The following is a 19947-nucleotide window of genomic DNA, read 5'->3' on the forward strand; positions in this document are numbered from 1 at the left end:
GTGACGACACTTCAATAACACTTCATTGACTGTAAAGTACTTTGAGATGTCCGGTGGCTGTGATACGTGCTATATAAATGTAAGGTTTTTTACTCACACCAGTTGTCTTCTGGATTCTTTGAGTGAGAATACCAATGTTTCCAAACTAACTTAATGTTACGCAGACTGGTTAGGTCGAAGGACCTGTTAAGTATTGTTTCTCTGTGTATATACACTTACCAGTAACACTAAGATCACTGGGCCTTGGTAGATGTAGTCAATGTACTTTCCTGACCTCTTACCAAACCAGCACCTATGGTCAAACAAATAAATCATGACACAAGTGAACACAACTATACATCAATCCCCTAACTGACCTGCTCACCTTTAACCTTTACCCCACTGACTGACCTGGTCATCTTTAACCTTTACCCCACTGCTTTATCTGCTCACCTTCAATCTTTACCCCCACTAATTGACCTCTAACTAACCTAGTGAAGGACCTTCTATTGAGTACTTCTGTTTTTGAAATTGACACATATGCTGTTAGTGCAAAGTGAAGATTGCCGCTGATGCCAGCACTGCAATAAAACTACAGGACGTACCTGGGAGCAAAAAGGTCATCAAAAGTTCAGAGGAACTTACTGCTCATTTTCATAGAAGAGCTTCGCAGTAGACCAGGCCATGATGATGGGGAGTGGAATACCTGGCAAAGTAAATCAGAGAACAAAGTCACACTGACATTATCCCACACTTCTTCACTTCAATCACTGGTTCTCAGGGTGTGTGATGATAAATATGCATTTATTGCCCAACATTAGTTGCCCTGAGTGGCTTACCAGGCCACTGCAAAGGAAATTCCGGGTTCAGCGTATGCTGCGGGACTGGAGTTAGTGTCAACCAGACTGGGTAGATGTCTCTGATTGACATTGATGAATCTGTACAGTGTTTATGACAAAATGGCAGCTTTTAGTGGCTGTTTTTGTGACACCAGTCCACAAATGCACAGATGTATTGAACTGAATTCTATAGTTCAGATCTAAATCCCTGCTGCTTGGATTGCTAGTTTTGTAGCATAATGAGATTCGCAGTAGCCTCCTCGCCACTGGGTCTGTGCTTCCTAACGGTCTAGCCAGCAATTCCAGGGGAGGTCTTTCAGGGGCATATCTGGAGCCAGGTAGAACTTTGGGCACCTCATGAATGTTCCCTTTAACTTCTCGCATAGCTTGGGCACAGAGCACAGTTGGGGGAGGGGCTATTTCTTTGGGACATCCTCTGGCAGCTCCTTGAACACAAAGTCCTCTCAACGTCAGGCCAGGTTCCTGAAGCTAATTGACTGCACTCCGATCGAACATCAATGGAAAACCGGATATATAAATGCTAAACCCATTGCTATATAACAGGCCGGAGATGCAGAGTAACCCCTGTGGCTGCACTGTTCCTGCACACATGACAAATGAATTATGGCATCAGTTGTTTCCCTCCTTGAAGCGATGCCATTCTGAGTGCCCACAGGTCAAAGCCAAACAAGACTCGAACTTCCCTGGAAAGCGATCTCAGTATTACTGGTGGGATGGCCCAGATTTGTTCACTAAAACACTGGCGCTATATCACTAACCCTCCAGCACTGATCCTCGAGCATTGACCCTCGAGCACTGGCCCGATGTCACTGACCCTGCACTACTGACTCTATATAGAAACATAGAAACATAGAATATAGGAGCAGGAGTAGGCCATTCAGCCTTTCGAACCTGCTCTGCCATTCATTATGATCATGGCTGATCATCCAACTTAGTAACCTGTTCCCGCTTTCCCCCCATATCCTTTGATCCCTTTCGCCCCAAGAGCTATAACTAACTCCTTCTTGAAAACATACATATCACTGACCCTCCGGCACTGACCCACCCACATTGATCCTCCGGCACTGATTCTGCATCACTGACCTTCGGGCACTGACCCTCCCGCATTAACCATCCAGCACTGACCCTCCCGCATTAACCCTCCAGCACTGACCCACCGGCACTGACCCATCCAGATGGAGAGTGACGTAGTTGATTCTGAGACAAGGGTCCTGAATCTTAATAAAGGAAACTACGAAGGTACGAGGCGCGAGTTGGCTATGATGGATTGGGAAACGTTACTTAAAGGGATGACGGTGGAAAGGCAATGGCAAACATTTAAAGAGCGCATGGATGAACTGCAACAATTGTTTATTCCTGTCTGGCGCAAAAGTAAACCGGGAAAGGTAGCCAAACCATGGCTTACAAGGGAAATTAGAGATAGCATTAGACCCAAGGAAGAGGGATATAAATTCACCAGAAAAAATAACAGACCTGAGGATTGGGAGCAGTTTAGAATTCAGCAAAGGAGGACCAAGGGATTGCTTAAGAAGGAGAAAATAGAGTACGAGAGCAAGCTTGCGGGGAACATAAAAACTGACTGTAAAAGTTTCTTATAGGTATGTGAAGACAAAAAGATTGGTGAAAACAAATGTAGGTCCCTTAGGGTCAGAAACAGGGGAATTTTTTATGGGGAACAAAGAAATGGCTGACCGACTAAATGAATACTTTGGTTCTGTCTTCACAAAGGAGGACACAAATATCATACCAGAAATGTTGGGGAACACAGGGTTTAGTGAGAGGGAGGAACTGAAGGAATTCAGTATTAGTAGAGAAATGGTTTTGGAGAAATTGATGGGATTGAAGGCCGATAAATCCCCAGGGCCTGATAATCTACATCCCAGAGTACTTAAGGAAGTGGATGCATTGGTGGTCATCTTTCAAGATTCTATAAACTCTGGAACTGTTCATACAGATTGGAGGGTAGCTAATGTAACCCCACTATTTAAAAAGGGAGGTAGAGAGAAAACAGGGAATTATATACCAGTCAGCCTGATGTCAGTTGTAGGGAAAATTCTAGAGTCCATTATAAAAGATTTTATAGCAGTGCACTTGGAGAACAGTGGTAGAATCGGACAGAGTTAGCATGGATTTACGAAAGGGAAATCATGCTTGAAAATCTACTGGAATTCTTCGAGGATGTAACGAGTAGAGTTGATGAGGGGGAGCCAGTGGATGTGGTTTATTTGGACTTTCAGAAGGCTTTCGACAAAGTCCCACATAAGAGATTAGCGTGTAAAATTAAAGCGCATGGGATTGGGGGTAGTGTATTGCAATGGATGGAAAATTGGTTGGCAGACAGGAAACGACGAGTAGGGATAAATGGGTCTTTTTCCGTGTGGCAGGCAGTGACTAGTGGGGTACCGCAGGGATCGGTGCTAGGACCCCAGCTATTCACAATATATATTAATGATTTAGATGAGGGAACTAAATGTAATATCTCCAAATTTGCCAATGACACAAAACTGGGTGGGAGGGCGAGTTGTGAGGAGGATGCAGAGAGGTTTCAGGGTGATTTGGACAGGTTGAGTGAGTGGGCAAACGCATGGCAGATGCAGTATAATGTGGATAAATATGAGGTTAGCCACTTTGGTAGCAAAAACAGGAAAGCAGATTATTATCTGAACGACTATAAACTGAGAGAGGGGAATATGCAACGAGACCTGGGTGTTCTCGTACACCAGTCGCTGAAGGTAAGCATGCAGATGCAACAGGCAGTAAAAATGGCAATCGGTATGCTGGCCTTCATAGCGAGAGGATTCGAGTACAGGAGCAGGGATGTCTTGCTGCAATTATACAGGGCCTTGGTGAGGTCACACCTGGAATATTGTTAGAGTTAGAGAGATACAACACTGAAACAGGCCCTTTGGTCCACTGAGTCTGTGCCGACCAACAACCACCCATTTATCCTAATCCTACATTAATCCCATATTCCCTACCACATCCCCACCATTCTCCTACCACCTACCTACACTAGGGGCAATTTGCAATGGCCAATTTACCTATCAACCTGCAAGTCTTTGGCTGTGGGAGGAAACCGGAGCACCTGGCGGAAACCAACGCGGTCACAGGGAGAACTTGCAAACCCCGCACAGGCAGTACCCAGAACCGAACCCGGGTCACTGGAGCTGTGAGGCTACGGTGTTAATTGTGTGCAGTTTTAGTCCCCTTATCTGAGGAAGGATCTTCTTGCTCTGGAGGGAGTGCTGCAAAGGTTTACCAGACTGATTCCTGGGATAGCGGGACTGACGTATGAGGAGAAATTGAGTCGGTTAGGATAATATTCGCTGGAGTACAGAAGAGTGAGGGGGGACCTCACAGAAACCTATAAAATTCTAACAGAACTTGACAGGGTAGATGCAGGAAGGATGTTCCTGATGGTGGGGGAGTCCAGAACCAGGGGTCATAGTCTAAGGATACGGGGTAAACCTTTCAGGACTGAGATGAGGAGAAATTTCTTCACCCAGAGAGTGGTGAGCCTGTGGAATTCGCTACCACAGAAAGCAGTTGAGGCCAAAACATTGTTTGTTTTCAAGAAGGAGTTAGATATAGCTCTTGGGGCGAAACGGATCAAAGGGTATGGGGGGAAAGCAGGAACAGGTTATTGAGTTGGATGATCAGCCATGATCATAATGAATGGCGGAGCAGACTCGAAGGGCCGAATAGCCTACCCCTGCTCCTATTTTCTATGTTTCTATGACCCTCCCGCACTGACCCTCCCGCACTGACCCGATATCACTGACCCTATATCACTGACCCTATATCACTGACCCTATATCACTGACCCTATATAACTGACCCTCGGGCACTGACCCTCCGGCACTGACCCTCCGGCACTGACCCTCCGGCACTGACCCTCCGACACTGACCCTCTGGCACTGACCCTCTGGCACTGACGCTCCCATATTGACCCTCCGGCACTGACCCTGTACCACTGACCCTCCTGCACTGACCCTCCTGCACTGACCCTCCTGCACTGACCCTCCCGCACTGACCCAATATCACTGACCCTCCCGCACTGACCCTCGAAAACTGACCCTCGAAAACTGACCCAATATCACTGACCCTCCCGCACTGACCCTCGAAAACTGACCCTCCCGCACTGACCCTCCTGCACTCACCCTCGAAAACTGACCCTCCCGCACTGACCCAATATCACTGACCCTCCCGCACTGACCCTCCTGCACTGACCCTCGAAAACTGACCCTCCCGCACTGACCCAATATCACTGACCCTCCCGCACTGACCCTCGAAAACTGACCCTCCCGCACTGACCCAATATCACTGACCCTCCCGCACTGACCCTCGAAAACTGACCCTCCCGCACTGACCCAATATCACTGACCCTCCCGCACTGGCTCTCAATTTCAAAATTCGCTGATGGCACAAAATGTGGAAGTATTGTGAACTGTGATGAGGATAGTGAATGATTTCAATCGGACATAGACAGGCTGGTGAAGTGGGCAAACAAAGGGTAGGTGAAATTTAATGGATAAAAGTATGAAGTGATTCATTTTAGTAGGAAGAATAAGGAGAGGCAATATTAAATAAAGGGCACAATTCTAAAGGGGGAGTATATATGATCAAATCATTGAACGCTGCAGGGCAGGTTGAGAAAGCGGTTAATAAAGTATATTGGATCCTGTGTTTTATAAATAGGAGCACAGAGTATAAAAACAAGGAAGTTATGATAAACCTGTATGAATCCCTGGTTTGGCCTCAACTGGAGTATTGTGTCCAATTCTGGGCACTACACTTTTGGAAGGATGTTAAGGTTTTAGAGAGGATGCAGAAAAGATTCACGAGAATGTTCCTGGGATGAGGGACTTCAGTTATGTGGAGAGATTGGAGAAGCTGGGGCTGTTCTCCTTGGAGAAGGGAAGATTTGATAGAGAGGTTCAAAATCATGAGGGGTCTGGACAGAGTAGATAGAGATAAACTGTTCCCATTGGCGGAAGGGTCCAGAACCAGAGGACACTGATTTAAGGTCACTGGCAAAAGAAGCAACAATGACATGAGGAAAAACATTTTTACGCAGCAAGTGATTAGAATCTGGAATGCACTGCCTGAGAGTGTGGTAGAGGCAGATTCAATTTAGGCCTTCAAAAGAGAATTGAATAATTATCTGAAGACAAAACATTTTTAGATCTACAGGGTGAGTGGCTCTTGCAGAGAGCCGGCCTGGACTCGATGGGCAGACTGGCCTCCTGCTCTACTGTAACCATTCTATGATTCGCTCTGCTCCTCCAACACTGAGCACTGGCACACTCCCTCTGCACTGACCTTTCAGAGCTGACCTTTCAACTGTAACCCTCCTGCATTGATGATCTGGCACTGTCCCTCAGGCCATGATATTCTGATACAGACCCTCTGGCACGGACCCACTGGCACGCACCCTGCGGGACTGTCCCTCCAGTACTCAATCTCCAGTCCTGCTCCTCCGGTGCTAGCCCTGCAGTGCTGACCCTCTCACATTGACCCTCTGATACTGACCATCCAGCACTGACCACCTCCCCCACCCACCCCATCACCCCAGCTCTGACCCTCCAGCACTGACCACCTCCCCAACCCACCCCATCACCCCAGCTCTGATCCTCCAGCACTGACCACCTCCCCGACCCACCCCATCACCCCAGCTCTGACCCTCCAGCACTGACCACCTCCCCCACCCACCCCATCACCCCAGCTCTGATCCTCCAGCACTGACACTCTGGTACTGACCATCCAGCACTGATTTTCCAGCATTCACATTCTTACAATGACCCTCTTGGTCAAAAGGCAAATGGCAGCGAGGAACGTAAAACAATCACTATCACTAGAGAAAAAATGCTAGGAAAACTATTGGGACTAAAGGCTGACAAGTCACCTGGACCTGATGGTCTGCATCCTAAGGTCTTAAAGGAAGTGGCTGCAGAGATAGTGGAGGCATTGGTTGTAATCATCCAAAATTCCCTAGATTCTGGAAAGGTCCCAGTGGATTGGAAAACCTCAAACGTAACACCTTTATTAAAGAAAGGAGGGAGACAGAAAGCAGGAAACTATAGGCAAGTGCGCCTGACGTCTGTCATTGGGAAAATACTAGAATCAGTTCAGGTTGGCAAACTGTATCTAGTGATCTAGTGGAGTGCCACAGGGATCAGTGATGAGGCCTCAACTATTTACGATCTATATTAATGATTTGAATGAAGGGACCAAGTGTATCGTAGCCACATTTTCTGACAATACAAAGATAGGTAGGAAAACAAGTTGTAAGGAGAACACAAACAATCATTGAATCATAGAATGGTTACAGCAGAGGAGGAGGCCATTCAGCCCATTGTGTCCATGTCAGCTCTCTGCAAGAGCAACTCACCTAGTCCCACTCCCCTGTCTTTTCCATTTAGCCCTGCAAATCTCTTCAGATAATTATCCAGTTCTCTTTTGAAGACCTTGATTGAATCTGCCTCCACCACACTCTCAGACAGTGCTTTCCTGATCCTAACCACTTGCTGCATAAAAAAACTTTTTCCTCATGTCGCAGTTGCTTCTTTTTCCAATCACCTTAAATTGGTGCCCTCTGGTTTTGGTTCCTTCTGCCAATGGGAACAATTTTTCCCTATCTACTCTTTCCAGATCCCTCATGATTTTGAACTCCTCCATCAAATCCCCTCTTAATCGCTTCTCCAAGGAGAACAGACCCAGCTTCTCTAATCTATCTATGCAACTGATGTCCCTCATCCCAGGAACCATTCTCGTGAATCTTTTCTGCACCCTCTCTAAAGCATTAACATCCTTCCGAAAGTGTGGTGCCCAGAATACTCCAGTTGAGGCCAAACCAGGGATATACTGGTTTATCATATGTTCCTTGTTCATGTGCTCTCTGCTCATATTTAGAAAGCCCAGGATCGCTTTCTCAACCTGCCTTACCACCTTCAATGATTTGTGCACATATACCCCCAGGTCCCTCAACTCCTGCAGCCCCTTTAGAATTGTATGCCTTTAATTTATATTGCCTCTCCTCATGCTCCCTATCAATATGAATCATTTCACACTTCTCTGCATTAAATTTCAACTGCGACCTGGTCTGTCCACTCAACCAGCCTGTCTATGTCCTCATGAAGTCGATCACTATCCTCCTGACAGTTCACAATATTTCCAAGCTTTGTGTCATCCACAAATTTTGAAATTGTGCCCTGTACACCCAAGGCTAGGTCATTAATATATCAAGAAAATCAGGTGTCCTGACATCGACCCCTGGAGAACCCTACTGTATACATTCCTCCAGTCTGAAAAACAAACGTTCACCACCACTCTCTGTTTCCTGTCACTCAGCCAATGTGATATCCATGCTGCTACTGTCCCTTTTATTCCATGGGCTGTAACTTTGCTGACAATTATGTGGCACTTTATTAAATGCCATTTGGAAGTCTATGTAAACCACATCAACAGCATTACCTCATCAACCCTCTCTGTTACCTCATCAAAAACTCATGCACTTTAGTTAAACATGATTTGCCCTTAACAAATCCATGCTGGTTTTCTTTAATTAATCCACATTTGTCCAAGTGACTATTAATTCTGTCCTGAATTATTGTTTCTAAAAGCTTTCCCACCACCCAGGTTAAACTGATTGACCTGTAGTTGCTGGGCTTATCCTTACATCCTTTTTTGAACAAGGGTGTAACATTTGCAATTCTCCTATCCTCTGGCACCACCCCTGTATCTGAGAATGATTGGAAGGTTATGGCCAGTGCCTCAGCAATTTCCACCCTTACTTCCCTCAGTATCCTTGGACACATGCCATCTGGTCCTGGTGTCTCAATTACCTCCTCTTTCACAATGACTTGGGAGCATCTTTTTCCTTGGTAAAGACAGATGCGAAGTCCTCATTCAGTACCTCAGCCATGTCTTCTGCCTCCATACATAAATCCTCCTTATACTATTCTTTTACTACTTATGTGCCGATAGAAAACTTTTAGATTTGCTTTCACGTTAGCCACAAGGCTGTTCTCATACTCTCCCCTTGCTTCTTTTATTTGTTTTTTCTCTTCCCCTCTGAATCTTCTATGTTCAGCCTGGTTCATCTCATCTTACTCTCTATCTCTCTCATCATCCAGGGAGGTCTGGATTTGTTTGCCTTACCTTTCTCCATCGTGGAAATGTAATTTGACTGTACCCGAGGTATCTCTTCTTTAAACGCAACCCATTATTCAGTTACAGATTTGCCAGCCAATCTTTGATTCCAGTTTATTTAGGTCAGTTCCATTCTCACTGTACTGATATTGGCCGTTGCCTAATTAATTATATTTATTCTGGATTGCTCCTTGTCCTTTTCCATAGCTAGCCTAAACCTTATAATACTATGATCACTGTCTAAATGTTCCCCCAATGTCACTTGATTCACTTGACCTACCTCATTCCCCAGAACCAGATCGAGCAATTCCTCCTTCCTCTTGGACTGGAGAACTACTGATGTAGAAAATTTTCCAGAACACACTCTCGAAACTCTTGCCCCTCTCCGCTTTTAGACTACAATCCCAGTCTATATTAGGACAGTGTTACCAGAAGAGTCTTCAAAGGGATACAGATAAAATGAGTGGGTAAATATTTGGCAGATGGAGTATAATGTGGGAAAATGTGAGGTCACAGAGTCATAGAGTTAAACAGAACCTGAAACAAGCCCTTCAGCCCATTGTGTCCGTGCCGGCCATCAAGCAGCTAACTATTCTAATCCCATTTTCCAGCACTTGGCCCGTAGCCTTGTATGCTATGGCATTTCAAGTGCTCATCTAAATACTTCTTAAATGTTGTGAGAGTTCCTGCCTCTACCACCACTTCAGGCAGTGTGTTCCAGATTCCAACCACCCTCTGGTGAAAAATGTTTTCCTCAAATCCCCTCTAAACCTCCTTCCCTTTACCTTAAATCTGTGCCCCCTGGTTATTGACCCCTCTGCTAAGGGAAAAGGTTTCTTCCTATCTATCCTATCAATGTCCCTCATAATTTTGTATACCTCAATCAGGTCCCCCCTCAGTCTTCTCTGCTCTAAGGAAAACAACCCCAGCCTATCCAGGCTCTCTTCATAGCTGAAATGCTCCAGCCCAGGCAGCATCCGGGTGAATCTCCACTGCACCGTCTCCAGTGCAATCACATCCTTCCTATAGTGTGGTGCCCAGAACTGTACTCCAGCTCACACCTAACTAGCATTTTACACAGCTCCATCATAACTTCCCTGCTCTTACATTCTATGCCTTGGCTAATAATGGCAAATATCTCATATGCCTTCCTAACCACCTTATCTACCTGTGCTGCTACCTTCAGTGATCTATGGACAAATACGCCAAGGCCCCTCAACCCTCTGTACTTCCTAGGGTACTACCATCCAATGTATATTCCCTTGCCTTGTTAGTCCTCCCAAAATGCATCGCCACACACTTCTCAGGATTAAATTCCATTTTCCGCTGCTCTGCCCACCTTACTAGCCCATCTATATCTCCCTGTAATCTAAGGCTTTCGTCCTCACTATTTACGACACCACCAATTTTTGTGTCATCTGTGAACTCCCTTCCTTTGGCCTCCTTGTCTCGACAGACAATGGATAAGCACCTAGAGGTGGTCAGTGGATTGTGAAGCAGCGCCTGGAGTGACTATAAAGGCCAATTCTAGAGTGACAGACTCTTCCACAGGTGCTGCAGATAAAATTAGTTGTCAGGACTGTTACACAGTTGGTTCTCTCCTTGCACCTCTGTCTCTTTTCCTGCCAACTGCTAAGTCTCTTCGACTTGCCACTTTTTAGCCCTGGCTGTCTGCCAGCTCTGGCGATCACTGGCAACTGACTCCCACGACCTGTGGTCAATGTCACAGGACTTCATGACGCATTTGCAGACGCTTTAAAGTGGAGACATGGACGGCCAATGGGTCTGAACTTACTGATCATTCTATTCACATCTAAATCATTAAAGTAGACTACAAACAGCAAGGGTTCCAGCACCGATACCAATGGTACACCACTGGTCACTGGCTGCCACTCGCAAAAACAACCCTCTGCCTCCTGCCACTAAGCGAATTTTGGATCCAATTTGCCAAATTGCCCTGGATTCCATGGGCTCTTACCTTCTTAACCGATCTCCTTATCAAAAGCCTTACTAAAGTCCATGTAGACTACATCAACTGCTTTACCCTCATCGACACATCTAGTCACCTCCTTGAAAGATTCAATCAAGTTTGTTTAGTTTAGTTTAGGGATACAGCACTGAAACAGGCCCTTCGGCCCACCGAGTCTGTGCCGGCCATCAACCACCCATTTATACTAATCCTACACAAATCCCATATTCCTACCACATCCCCACCTGTCCCTATATTTCCCTACCACCTACCTATACTAGGGGCAATTTATAATGGCCAATTTACCTACCAACCTGCAAGTCTTTGGCATGTGGGAGGAAACCGGAGCACCCGGAGGAAACCCACGCAGACACAGGGAGAACTTGCAAACTCCACACAGGCAGTACCCAGAATTGAACCCGGGTTGCTGGAGCTGTGAGGCTGCAGTGCTAACCACTGCGCCACTGTGCCGCCCCAACCACTGCGCCACTGTGCCGCCCCGGTTAGACATGATTTCCCCCTGACAAAGCCATGCTGACTATTCCTGATTAATCCCTGCCTCTCCAAGTGGAGATTAATCCTGCTCCTCAGAATTTCTTCCAATAGTTTCCCAACCACTGATGTTAGACTCACAGGCCTGCAATTACCTGGTTTATCCCTGCTACCTTTCTTGAATAATGGTAACACATTCGCTGTCCTCCAATTCTCTGGCACCTCTCCTGTGGCCAGAGGATTGAAAATTTCTGGCTTAGCCGCTGCAATCTCCTCCTTTGCCTCATATCACAGCCTGGGATACATCTCATCTGGGCCTGGGGATTTATCCACTTTTAAACCCGCTAAAACGCTAATACTTCCACCCTTTCAATGCTAGTTTGTTCAAGTATATCATAATCCCCCTCCCTGATCTCTACACCTACATCATCCTCCTCCATAGTGAACACAGATGAAAAGTGATCATTTAAAACCTCAGTTACGTCCTCCGGCTCCACACACAGATTGTCACTTTGGTCCTTAATGGGCCCTACTCTTTCCCTGGTTATCCTCTTGCCCCTAACATACTTATAAAACGCCTTGGGATTTTCCTTTATCTTGCCCACCAGTGTTTTTTCATGCCCCCTCTTGACTCTCCTAATTATTTATTTGAGTATCCCCCTACACTTTCTATTCTCCTGTAAGGCCTCCACTGTTTTCAGCCCTCTGAATCTGCCATAAGCCTCCTTTTTTTCCCTTATCCAATCCTCTATATCCCTTGACATCCAGGGTTCCCTAGACTTGTTGGTCCTACCCTTCACCTTTACAGGAACATGTTGGCCCTGAACTCTCACTATTTCCTATTTCAATGACAGCCACTGGTCTAATGTAGACTTTCCTACAAGTAGCTGCTCCCAGTCCACTTTTGCCAGATCCTGTTTTATCATATTGAAATCGGCCTTCCCCCAATTCAGTAATTTATTTCCAGTCCCTCTTTGTCCTTTTCCATAACTACCTTAAATGTTACAGAGTTATGGTCACTATTCCCAAAATGTCCCCCACTGACACTTCTACCACTTGTCTGGCTTCATTCCCTAGGAATAGGTCCAGTACTGCCCCTTCTCTTGTAGGATTTTCTACGTGCTGTTTGAAAAAAGCTCTCCTGTATGCACTTTAAGAATTCTGCCCCCTTTAAGCCTTTGGCACTAAGACTATCCCAGTTAATACTGGGGAAGTTGAAATCTTCTGCTATTATTCCCCTATTATTTTTACACCTCTCTGAGATTTGCCGACATATCTGCTCCTCTATCTTCCCTGACTGTTTGGAGGCCTGTAGCACACGCCCAGCAAAGTGATTGCCCCCTTTTTGTTGATAAAGTTTACCCATATGGCCTCATTTGAGGTGGTCAACTTTGGCAGGAACAATAGGAGAGCAGAATATTATTTAAATGGACATATACTGCAGAATGAGAGGGACTACAGAGGGATCTGGGTTTCCGCGCACATAAATCACAAAAAGTCAGCATGTCGGCACAGCAAGTAATTAGGAAGGGAAATGGAATGTTGGCTTTTATTGCAAGGGGGATGGAATATAAATGTAGGGAAGTCTGAAGTCACCTTATTTAAGGAGGGACATACTTGAGTTGGAGGCAGTTCAGAGAAGGGTCACTAGGCTGATTCCTGGGATAACGGGTTTGGCTGAGAGGAAAGGTTAGAAACATTGAAACATAGACAATAGGAGCAGGAGTAGGCGATTCGGCCCTTCGAGCCTGCTCCACCATTCCTTAGGATCATGGCTGATCATCCAACTCAGTAACCTGTTCCTGCTTTCCCCCCATATCCTTTGATCCCTTTCGCCCCAAGAGCTATATCTAATTCCTTCTTGAAAACATACAATGTTTTAGCCTCAACTGCTTTCTGTGGTAGCGAATTTCATAGGCTCACCACTCTCTGAGTGAAGAAATTTCTCCTCATCTCAGTCCTGCAAGGTGGACTCCCCCCACCAACGGGAACATCCTTCCTGCATCTACCATGTCAAGTCCTGTGAGAATTTTATAGGTTCCTATGAGATTCCCCCCTCACATTTCCCAGGAATCAGTCTGGTAAACCTTCGTGGCACTCCCTCCATAGTAAGAACATCCTTCCTCAGATAAGGAGACATAACCTGCACACAGTATTCCAGGTGTGGCCTCACCAAGGCCCTGTATAATTGCAGCAAGACATCCCTGCTCCTGTACTCGAATCCTCTCGCTATGAAGGCCAACATACCATTTACCTTTTTACTGCCTGTTGCACCTGCATGCTTACCTTCAGCGACTGGTGTACGAGAACACCCAGGTCTCACTGCATATTCCCCTCTCTCAGTTTATAGCCATTCAGATAATAATCTGCCTTCCTGCTTTTGCTACCAAAGTGGATAACTTCACATTTATCCACATTATACTGCATCTGCCATGCATTAGCCCACTCACTCAACTTGTCCAAATCACCCTGAAGCCTCTCTGCATCCTCCTCACAACTCACCCTCCCACCCAGTTTTGTGTCATCTGCAAATTTGGAGATATTACATTTAGTTCCCTCATCTAAATCATTAATATATTTTGTGAATAGCTGGGGTCCTAGCACTGATCCCTGCGGTACCCCACTAGTCACTGCCTGCCATTCGGAAAAAGACCCGTTTATTCCTACTCTTTGTTTCCTGTCTGCCAACCAATTTTCTATCCATTGCAATACATTACCCCAATCCCATGCGCTTTAATTTTACACGCTAATCTCTTATGTGGGACTTTGTCGAAAGCCTTCTGAAAGTCCAAATAAACCACATCCACTGGCTCCCCCTCATCAGCTCTACTAGTTACATCCTCCAAGAATTCAAGTAGATTTGTCAAGCATTTTCCTTTCGTTAATCCATGCTGACTCTGTCCGATTCTATCACTGTTCTCCAAGTGCTCTGCTATAAAATCTTTTATAATGGACTCTAGAATTTTCCCCATTACCGACGTCAGGCTGACTGGTCTATAATTCCCTGTTTTCTCTCTACCTCCCTTTTTAAATAGTGGGGTTACATCAGCTACCCTCCAATCAGTAGGAACTGTTCCAGAGTCTATAGAATCTTGGAAGATGACCACCAATGCATCCACTATTTCTAGGGCAACTTCCTTAAGTACTCTGGAATGTAGATTATCAGCCTCTGGGTATTTATCGTCCTTCAATCCCATCAATTTCCCCAACACCATTTCTCTACTAATACTGATTTCCTTCAGTTCCTCTTTCTCACTAAGCCCTGTGTTTCCCAACATTTCTGGGATGTTATTTGTGCCCTCCTTTGTGAAGACAGAACAAAGGTATGCATTTAGTTGGTCAGCCATTTCTTTGTTCCCCATAATTAGTTCCCCTGTTTCTGACTGTATGGATTTGTCTGTTTTGTCTTCACTAATCTTTTTCTCTTCACATACCAATAGAAAGGTTTACAGTCAGTTTTTATGTTCCCCGCAAGCTTACTCTCGTACTCTATTCTCCCCTTCTTAATCAATCCCTTGGTCCTCCTTTGCTGAATTCTAAACTGCTCCCAATCCTCAGGTTGAGCAGGTTGGGCCTGTACTCACTGAAGTTTAGAAGAATGAGAAGTGATCTTATTAAAACGTATAAGATTCTGAGGGGTTTGACATGGTAGATGCTGAGAGGATGTATCCCCTGTGGGGGAATGTGGAACTGGGAGCACAGTTTCAAAATAAGTGGTCTCGCATTTAAGACGGAGATGAGGAGGAATTTCTTCCCTCAGAGGGTCATTAATCTTTCGAATTTTCTTCCCCAGAAAGCAGTGGAGGCTGGGTCATTGAATATATTCAAGGCTGAGTTCGACAGATTTTTGATTTCCAACAGAGGCAAGGATTATGGGGGGCCAGCAGGAAAATGGAGTTAAGGCCACAATCAGATCTTATTGAATGGCGTAGCAGGCTCAAGGGGGTGGAGGGCCTACTCCTGCTCCTATTTCTTATGTTCTTCAGCACTGACCCATCGGTACTGACTTCCTGTCACTGACCATCTAGCGCTGTCACTAACCCTGTGGCACTGTTCCTCAGTCACTGACCATTCAGCACTGACCTTCTGTCACTAACCCTGTGGCACTGTTCCTCAGTCACTGACCATTCAGCACTGACCTTCTGGCACTGACCCTGCAGCACTGACTCTCTGGCACTGACCCTCTGGCACTGTACGTCTTGCACTGACACCGGAGCACTGACTCTCTGGCACTGACCCTCGGGCACTGACCCTCTGGCACTGACCCGCGGGCACTGACCTTCTGGCACTGACACTGCAGCACTGACACTGCAGCACTGACCCTCTGGCAATGACACTGGAGCACTGACTCTCTGGCACTGACCCTCTGGCACTGACCCTCGGGCACTGACTCTCGGGCACTGACTCTCGGGCACTGACTCTCGGGCACTGACCTTCTGGCACTGACCTTCTGGCACTGACCTTCTGGCACTGCCCCTCTGGCATTGACCATTGAGCGCTGACCATTGAGCGCTGACCCTCGAGCGCTGACCCTCGAGGGCTGACCCTCGAGGGCTGACCCTCGAGGGCTGACCCTCGAGGGCTGACCCTCGAGCATTGACCATCCAACACTGACACTGACACAAGGGCGGCACAGTGGCGCAGTGGTTAGCACCGCAGCCTCACAGCTCCAGCAACCCGGGTTCAATTCTGGGTACTGCCTGTGTGGAGTTTGCAAGTTCTCCCTGTGTTGCAGGTTCTCCCTGTGTCTGTGTGGGTTTTCTCCGGGTGCTCCGGTTTCCTCCCACAAGCCAAAAGACTTGCATGTTGGTAGGTAATTTGGCCATTATAAATTGCCCCTAGTACAGGTAGGTGGTAGGGAAATATATAGGGACAGATGGGGATGTGGTAGGAATATGGGATTAGTATAGGATTAGTATAAATGGGTGGTTGATGGTCGGCACAGACTCGGTGGGCCGAAGGGCCTGTTTCACTGCTGTATCTCTAAACTAAACTAAACTCTGGCACTGACCCTCAAGCACTGACCCTCTTGGAGGATTTGAGGCCTCGGGGAGTGTCAAGAGTTTGTCTGAATGGGTAAAGCCTGTGGGACTGGATGGGAATGGGGTATGATGGCTAATGAGATTGGACCTTCGAGACTGCAGTTCGAGGAATGGATCTGACCCAAGAAAAACCAACCTCAGGCTTCATACTGATGGACTCTTTCCCAAGAAACCTTCCAATGAGGCCCACATTGTCATAGAGTCATAGAGTCGTACAGCCTAGAAACAGGCCCTTCGGCCCACCGCGTCCATGCCGACCATAATGCCTATCTATACTAATCCCATCTGCCTGCATTAATTCCATATCCCTCTATACCTTGCTCATTCAAGTACCTGCCCAGATGCCTCTTAAATGTCGCTACTGTTCCTGCCTCCACCACCTCCTCTGGCAGCTCATTCCAAATACCCACTATTCTTTGTGTGAAAAATTTACTCCTTTGATCCCCTTTAAACCTCCTCCCTCTCACCTTAAATCTATGCCCTCTAGTGTTAGTTACCCCTACCATGGGAAACAGACTCTGGCTATCTACCCTATCTATGCCTCTCATAATTTTACATACCTCTATCATGTCCCCTCTCAGCCTTCTTCACTTCAGGGAAAACATACCCAGCCTATCCAATCTCTCTTGATAACTCAAGCGCTCCAAACCAGGCAACATCCTTGTGAATCTTTTCTGCGCCCTCTCTAACTTAATCACATCTTTCCTGTAGTGCGGTGACCAGAACTGCAAACAGTACTCCAAATGTGGCCTAACCAACATTATGTACAACTGTAACATGACGTCCCAACTCTTGTACTCAATGCCTCGGCCGATGAAGGCAAGCATGCCATACGCCTTCTTCACCACCCTGTCTACCTGTGTTGCCACTTTCAGGGAACTATGTACTTGCACCCCAAGGACTCTCTGCTCAACAATACTCCCCAGGGCCCTGCCATTCACAGTATATGTCCTGCCCTGGTTTAACTTCCCAAAATGCATTACTTCACACTTGTCTGCATTAAATTCCATTTGCCAATCCCTTGCCCACTTTCCCAGTTGATCTATATCCTGTTGTAACCTTAGACAACCTTCTTCACTGTCCACTATACCACCAATTTTGGTGTCATCTGCAAACTTACTAATCATGCCCCCGACATTCACATCCAAGTCATTAATATATATGACAAACAACAGAGGGCCCAGCACCGATCCCTGTGGCACACCACTGGTCACCGGCCTCCAATCTGAAAAACAACCCTCCACTAACACCCTCTGCCTCCTATCAACAGTGTAGACTTGTGTAGACTTTCTGGGGCCCAGTCGCTTCCCCAATCCGCCCAAGGCGGGATGAACCGCTGGACACACTGGTTGTCATTTCGATGTTGGGTTTTTGACAAACTGAGAAACTGTCAGCCTGGAAGTCATGACTCCATAAACACCTCCTCATGTGGGCACAATATTTGGGGGTTAAAGAGGTTCTACCCAAACAAGACTTTCCTGAAACCAACAGCATTGCCCGGTGTGACGGTGTTTTCACCACCACCCTACACCCCTCCCCATTATGAGGGGATGCTCTGGAAGACCCACTGTGTTACCTGACATGGGGGAAATTTAATGTAGACACCAGTTTGATACCAGACTGGGAGAAAAGGCCACAAACCTCTCCTGAAGCAATCTCCCTAACTGAGTGCAATACAACTTCAATAACTGGTACATCAGCCCAAATATCTTTTGACTATTGGCTCCTGTGAGCATCAGAATCAAGAACCATCCCTTAGTGCAAGTGAGGCAACTGCCTCCATTTTTCTTTCTTCTTAGTGTCCCAGTGCTTAGATCCATCTTTTTCCCTGGGCCAAGTGGCCTCTTTCTGTGTTGTAAACTTTCTATGATTCTATGACCAGACTTCCCAGTTTTATTAAAACTTCCAGAATTGACAAAGTCCTTTCCGATCTTACCGACCTACCGACCTAGAGGTGAGTTTAAAACTCTACATGGAAAGCTTGAGCTGTGGGGAATTGAGAACTCACACCAGCCGATGCAGAGGAACATCCATTTGCGCAGTTTATCTGTGGAGTAGGTCAGGACGATTGCGGTGTGGAGGTAACAGCCCTCACCAAACATCCAGAAGAAATTAGTCACACAAAAGTAATTATAAACAGCCGTGACCAATCGGCACCAGACCTAAAATGGGAGAGACATATATAACACTTATTATTAATTATTAACCCTCCCAATTAACCAAAGATCATTGGTTATGAACCCTCCCAATTAACCAAAAGGCAATGGTTATCAAATGCCCCCGATTAAATAAGGAACACCAGTTACTGACATTCTGCATGAACCAAAGGATATCTGTTACTAAACCTCCAGCTCAGTGTGTGCCACTCCCGCTGTGCGATACATGATCAGCTCACTGACAGCAGAGCAATGTCTATCTCTGACTATCACACACTGGATACATCTGCTCACACCTCCTCCCCCAACCCGACTCCTTCCCATCATCTCCCTAGTTTGTCACCCATTCAACACCCAATCCATCCTTTCCCCACATCCTTCCCACTGTCTCCCCATCCACCACCCCCTTCCTCCCTGTACTGTATTTTCCTGCATCACCACAATGTTCTAACAAATTCATGAGTGTCACCCTGCCCCACAGGAATTCTCCTGCTGATTGGAGATTTCCACAGTGAGCAGCACTACGAACCTCATTATTGGCATGAATCTTGGGATCAATCATCTGTAGCACAAACCAGGTGGCATTCCGGAGAATGAAGGTAGAAATCAGATTCCAGTGGATTATGTTCCTTAGACACCGGATGCTCCTAATGTGGAAACAAAGAGAACACGTTGAACAGACATCCTGTTCCATTAGTAATGCTTCATATGCTCTGCATTAGTCCCTATGCGTGTGTCACTATGTGTTCAGGTACAGTCACCCTGACTGTGCGATCGGGTACAGTCACTCGTTGACTGTGTGTTTAGGTAGAGTCACTCAGTGACTGCATATTTGGGTACAGTCACTCCATGACTGTGTGTTTGGGTCCAGTCACTATTTTACTGTGTGTTTAGGTAGAGTCACTCTGTGAATGTTTTTTTAGGTAGACTCACTCTGTGACTGTGTGTTTCGGTAGAGTCACTCTGTTACTGTGTGTTTCGGTAGAGTCACTCTGTGACTGTGTGTTTCGGTAGAGTCACTCTGTGACTGTGTGTTGAGGTATAGTCACTCTGTGACTGTGTGTTGAGGTATAGTCACTCTGTGACTGTGTTGAGGTATAGTCACTCTGTGACTGTGTGTTTCAGTACAGTCATTCTGTTACTGTGTGTTTCGGTATAGTCACTCTGTTACTGTGTGTTTCGGTAGAGTCACTCTGTTACTGTGTGTTTCGGTAGAGACACTCTGTGACTGTGTGTTTCGGTACAGTCATTCTGTTACTGTGTGTTTCGGTATAGTCACTCTGTTAGTGTGTGTTTCG

At 46.3% G+C, this 19947-nt stretch overlaps 1 protein-coding gene across 2 annotated transcripts in view; it reads right to left on the minus strand.

Annotated features, from left to right (window-relative positions):
• Positions 1–19947, minus strand: part of LOC137348018 (corticotropin-releasing factor receptor 1-like) — a 432220-nt gene that overhangs the window by 83070 nt on the left and 329203 nt on the right. For both annotated transcript variants that reach the window (XM_068013090.1, XM_068013089.1), the window contains exons 5-8: positions 19179–19296; positions 18502–18655; positions 625–685; positions 220–292 (exon numbers count right to left, since the gene is read on the minus strand). In XM_068013090.1, the coding sequence (XP_067869191.1) occupies positions 220–292; positions 625–685; positions 18502–18655; positions 19179–19296 (406 nt within the window). The remainder of the gene's footprint in view (positions 1–219; positions 293–624; positions 686–18501; positions 18656–19178; positions 19297–19947) is intronic.

This window comes from Heterodontus francisci, chromosome 33 (genome assembly GCF_036365525.1).
Source record: "Heterodontus francisci isolate sHetFra1 chromosome 33, sHetFra1.hap1, whole genome shotgun sequence".
Taxonomy (NCBI): domain Eukaryota; kingdom Metazoa; phylum Chordata; class Chondrichthyes; order Heterodontiformes; family Heterodontidae; genus Heterodontus; species Heterodontus francisci.